General features: G+C 54.7%; 1 protein-coding gene across 1 annotated transcript in view; it reads right to left on the reverse strand.

Annotated features, from left to right (window-relative positions):
- Slc1a6 (solute carrier family 1 (high affinity aspartate/glutamate transporter), member 6) overlaps positions 1-5,317 on the reverse strand; it is a 6,481-nt gene extending 1,164 nt beyond the window's left edge. Inside the window, exons 1-4 of the mRNA XM_013028363.1 lie at positions 4,872-5,317; positions 3,903-4,040; positions 1,776-1,980; positions 730-772 (exon numbers count right to left, since the gene is read on the reverse strand). Coding sequence (XP_012883817.1) covers positions 730-772; positions 1,776-1,980; positions 3,903-4,040; positions 4,872-5,076 — 591 coding nt within the window. The 5' untranslated portion in view covers positions 5,077-5,317. The remainder of the gene's footprint in view (positions 1-729; positions 773-1,775; positions 1,981-3,902; positions 4,041-4,871) is intronic.
- Positions 5,318-5,525: the final 208 nt, after the last annotated feature.

The raw sequence follows: 5,525 nt of genomic DNA on the forward strand, positions 1-5,525 counted from the left end.
GTGTGTGTGTGTGTGTGTGTGTGTGTGTGTGCATACCAATACTGGGGCTTAAACCCAGGGCTTCATACTCTCCCTTAGCTTTTCCCACTCAAGGCTAGCATTCTACCACTTAAACCACAGCTCTCCTTCTGGCCTTTTGCTGGCTAATCGGAGATAAGAGTGTCACAGACTTCTCCACCCAGGCTGGCTTTGAATGGCGATCCTCAAATCTCAGCCTCCTGAGCAGCTAGGATGATAGGCGTGAGCCACCAGAGCCTGACTGATTTTAAGAAGGGGGGGAGGGGCAGGCTGGGACACGGCACACACATGTGTGGGAATGTCACCACGCAACTCCCTATACAACCAATGTGTGCCAACAAAACAAATGACGATCATAATTAACTAACCACTAGAAAATAAACGAAAAGGAAATGAGCCAGACAAATAGATAATAAATGATGCACAGAAGAATGAATGTAGAGCCTGCATCCTTCACTACTCTGGATGTCGCTTTAGGGCCTCTCTCCCCGAGTCTCCACGTCCAGGCCTCCCCTGATCCCAGGCCCGGACAACTCAGGTCTCTCCCTGAGCCTGATGCCCATGGAAACTACGTTTTGTCTCTCAATGTCTTCCAACAACCCTTGCTCACTCTCTTCTCCCCCACCCCTCACCGGCAGCCACCACCTACCTCCCCCCCCACACCCCCCAGGCTCCAACTCTTTCCAGACGAAGCAAGCTCTTCCTCCTCACCTGTTTGAAGCAGGCCTCCACGAGGTTGGGCGGAAACATATTTCTGCAGAAAAATAACAGGAAGCAAAAGCGCTTAGACCTTGGAAGGGAGCCTGGAGCGTGACTCTCCATCTGAGGTAATGATGGCGCGCATCCATGGTAGGCCAGGACCCGTCTGCACCTCATCTGATTTGAACACCACAACAGCCCTGCCACACAGGTGCGTCGTGTCCCGGTTTTTTACATGGGAAGAAACAGGTGCTCAGGGAACTTCTGTTCATTACCCAGAGCCGTCCAGCTAATGGAGGTGACCTTGGCTGCTAGTACTCTACCACTGGAGCCACAGTGCCACTTCCGGTTTTTCTAGTGGTTCACTGGAGATCAGAGTCTCATGGACTTTCCTGCCTGGGCTGGCTTTGAACCATGATCCTCAGATCTCAGCCTCCTGAGTAGCTAGGATGACTGGCGTGAGCCACTGGCTCCAGCTCAAAGGTTCTTTAGCTTATGGTTTTGGAAGCTGGGGAATGGAACACAGCCCCAAATGGACGAATCCAGCTCTGACAGCCAAGCCCTCATCTCTCCAGAGATGGATTCATCCATTTGTGGCTGTGTTCGATTCCCCAGCTTCCAGAACCATGAGCTAAAGAACCTTCAAGTCTCCACAACCCACCCAGACTGAAGCGTTCTGTGACAGCCATAGAAAACAGACTAAGACAAACCTCAAACCCAGGGCCTAATGAGGACCTTTGTCAGAGCCCTCCCAACTCTGAAGTTCCCGGCCAAGTTGGTGGCCAGGGGGAACCAAAACCTTGATGAGAACCACGGGCCCACCCAATGGAGCCTGCCAAAGTCAAGCCAACAGTAGCCCTCAAGATGGTGCCACCGTACCCTGCCTGGATGAAGGGTGGGAAAGCTCATGTCTCTCAGCAGCTCTCTCCGAAGATATGCATCCACCAGGGAAAGACAAGGTGGAGGCTCAGGTCCCGGGCTGGGTATTCCTCTGTCCCTTTGTCCTTGGCTGCATGGCCCAGAAGGAAGTCCCGCCCCAGAGGCGGGCCGAGCCTCACCTGACCAAGTCCATGAAGGCATCGGCCGTGGGGACGGTTTCAATGCGGCCCTCTCGGTGCAGCCCCTCCTTGGAGCCCTTGCCGGGGTGGATGATGGTGACCATGAGGATGCCGATGAAGACCGCGATGACCGTCGTCACCATGTAGTACACAGCTGCCCGCATCCCCATCCGCCCTGTGGCCTTGTTGTCCAAGGACGCCATACCTGAAAGACAGACAGCGCAGTCTGCACACACATGTCCGTCGTGGGGCTTGAACTCGGGGCCTGGGCGCTGTCCCTCAGCTCTTCAGCTCAAGGCGAGCGATCTACCACTTAAGCCACAGTGCCACTTCCCGTTTTCTGGTGGTTCATGGGAGATCAGAGTCTCACGGACTCTCCTGCGTTTGCCAGCTTGCACCTGTGACCCTCAGATCTCAGCCTCCTGAGTACTGAGGCTGCCGGGTGTGGGCCACCAGCACCCGGCTTCGCCCTCTTTTTTTTTTATTTCTCTTTCATTCTTTTCTTCAGGTGGAGTCTCTGTTTTTGTCAAGCTGGTCTGTGCTTCCCGTACCACAAAGCTGGGATGGTAGCGTGAATGACCATGCCTGACTTTCTTTCACTGACAGAGGGGAAGGTCTCACCCCTGGCCTTGAACCTCAATCCTCTCCATCTCTGTCTCCCTCACAGATAAGATTCCAGGCATGAGCCACCACATCTGGCTCCCCCACCCCATTCTTTACCCCAAACACACCTCCAGCCCGCCACACTACCTGCCCTCTACTCCACACCAACCTCTTGATCTCAATCTTGCCCCATAACCTCCTTTCCTTCTCACTACCCACCTCAGACCTGCCCTCCCTCCAGCCCGCCTCACCAGACACTCACTCGGTGGGTATTTTTGGCACTGTATCCAAATGCCTGGGACCAGCCTAGTGTACTTGTCCCTCAGCTGCTGTGAGCGCTGGCTGCTAAGAACTCAGGCTGCCGCCTCCTCCTGATAATTGCCCTGAGCACAACGGGCACTGCTTCACCAGAAAGGCTCCCCAAAACAGCCAACAGCCAAACACCGACTGGTATAAGGGTTCAAAGCCTAATTCCTCCCAGGCACCCCATGGCTCATGCCTGTAAATCCTAGCTACTCAGGAGGCTGAGATCTGAGGATCACAGGTAGAAGATGGCAAAGACAGGAAAGCCCATGAGATGCCTATCTCCAACTAAGCAGCCAAAGGCCAGATGTGAAACTGTGGCTCAAGTGGTAGAGCGCTAGCCTTGAGCAGTAAAGCTCAGGGACAGCGCCTGGGGCCCTGAGTTTAAACCCCAGGATTAGCTCCCAAAAAAGGCAAACTCCTTTGATGCAGGTGTAGACAATCTCCCAATGCTGTTCCCAGGCAATGAGGCAGAGGGTCTGGAATTCTTCTGAGCACGCATCCCTCACCAAACCCTTCTTCCACCCCACCTCATGGATCCCTCCCTCAAATATCCTGTCAGCCTCAGCTTCTAGGAAACCCAAACCAAGGAACCACTCTTCATCTTTTCTTTCTGTTGTCAAAACCAGAAACACGCCACCTACGATTAAGGAACCAAACCTGGCCCGCTTCTTGTTTTTATAAATACAGCTTTTATTAGAATACAAGAGTGTTCATTTGCTCTCCTGTTGCCTATGGCTGCTTTTGTGCTACAAGAAACAGCAGTGGGTGAAGCTGCAGCGGAGATCAGAGGGTCAGCAGAGAGGAAAATGCTTGCTATCCAGCCTCCTAGAGAAAATGCTTCTAGAGTCCTGCATGATCCATCCATCCTCCCAGCCCACCCCCTGCTCCCCATCCTGGAATCTCAGCCTCATTCACCGCCTCTTCACCCCGCCCCCCCCACCCCATATTACAACTATCTTTCTTGACTGGCTCTCCTTTCCCAGCCTTTCTTTCCCCTCTGGATAAAACTGAGCCCTTGTAGGCTGGCGTATCTGCTCCTAAGGAGAAGTACAGGAAAGTTACTGAGGCAAGTGGGGTATAAGTGCCAGGACCACCAGGACTTGAATGGGAAGGGAACCTAGGCTCAGACCAAGGGCGAGGGGAGCCGAGGTGTGGAGGGAACCCACGGTTGGACTGTAGGTAAGTCTTGGAGGCCAACACTGGCCCACATTCGCTCACCTGTGACCAGACTGGAGACAATAAGAGGCAGGACCAGCATCTGCAGCATCCTCATCAGAAGCTCGCCAGGAAAGGAGAAGTATTTGATTTGGCGGTAAGTGAGCTGGTATGGACGCAGGGCAAATGCCAGGCTGACTCCTACAGCCAGAAGAAGATGTGCATGGGGGACAGAGCAGGCGACTCGGGCCCAGACAGGTTCCATCCATCCTCAGAACGGCGCGTGTGGGGATGGACAGTTGGAGAAACGTGCTCTAAGTGTGTGTGTGTGTGTGTGTGTGTGTGTGTGTGTGCACGCACTGGTAAATGCATACGCTGCAGAGATGTACGAATGTGTTGGGCGCCTGTGGCTCACACCTATAATCCTAGCTACGCAGGCAAGTTGAGATCTGTGGATCTCAGTTCAAAGCCAGCCCAGGGAAGGAAAGTCTGTGAGATTCTTATCACCAGTTAACGGTCAAAATAAAAGCCAGGAGTGAAGTTGTGGTTCAAGTGGTAAGAGCACCATCCTTGGGTACCAAAGTTCATAGGCGGTACCCAGGCCCTGAGTTCAAGCCCCAGGAGGGATACAAGAAAAAAAAGTGATCTGATTCTGGGATGGGAGAAAACAGATATGATATTCAATGTACTGTGTGAACGTGGAACCGAGGGGATGGAGTGGGGCTGGAAAGACGGGAGGAGGGGCAGGATGGCACCGAGCTGACCTGTTGAACTGAAACCCCTCTATACACATGATCACTTTAAGTAAATATTTGCTTCTGGGCTAAGCATTTACAGACTTCTTATTTTTCTGTTAGAGAATAAATTTTATTTTTAAGAGGCTTTTTTGCACACGACTCGTGAGTGCCAATCAGAGATGAGCCAGTAGGAAGTTCCGCCCTCTACGGGGAGGAAGTCCCGGCCTCAACCACAGGAACTCTTTCTCCTTCATCCCGCCGGCAGGAAGCCCCTCCCCCGGAAGTCCCAGCTCACCAATGACGACGGCGCTGACGGTGAGCAGGATGAAGGCGTTCCGGCGCAGGAAGCGCCGCACGTGCTCGCGCGTGGTGGTCTGCAGGCGCAGGCGCAGGCGCAGTGCTCGCCGCTGCAGGCCCTCGCGCGTGCGCCGCAGCCAGCCCGCCCGGCCCAGGCGCGGGCCGCTCTCCCGCAGGAACAGGCTGTTGCCGTGGCTGCTCATCGTCTCGCTGCGGGGGACACAGGAGCCCGGGTCTGGTGAGGGAAGAAAGAGGGGGGGCGGGGGGGGGAGAGACAGCTGAGACCCTGCTTGGAGTTCAGAGGTCACGCCCCATCCGGGCGTCCGAGGCTCCAGGGCCTCGCTGCTGGGTGAGGCCAGCCAGGCTGTCGCAGGAGCATCCTGATGGATGCCGGGCTCTGTGCCCCGCGCCCGCTGCAGGCAGAGCTCCCAGCCGGTCTCAGTGAACAGCAGGAAAGGCCATGCTTCTCACCAGGGCATCGCTAGCGGGCGAGGTAAACAGTGGGTGCCCCATAAATGTAGCTCTGCCCATCCCCAGCGCACCCCCAGCAGCAGAGACCGGGAGGGGCACCCCAGGGAAGAGGCGGTGACAGTTCTTTGGTCTCTGTGCCTTGTATTTCCCTTCTTTATATTTGTCCATATTTTTTTTTATT

The sequence above is a fragment of the Dipodomys ordii genome, unplaced genomic scaffold (assembly GCF_000151885.1).
Source record: "Dipodomys ordii isolate 6190 unplaced genomic scaffold, Dord_2.0 Scaffold108, whole genome shotgun sequence".
NCBI lineage: Eukaryota > Metazoa > Chordata > Mammalia > Rodentia > Heteromyidae > Dipodomys > Dipodomys ordii.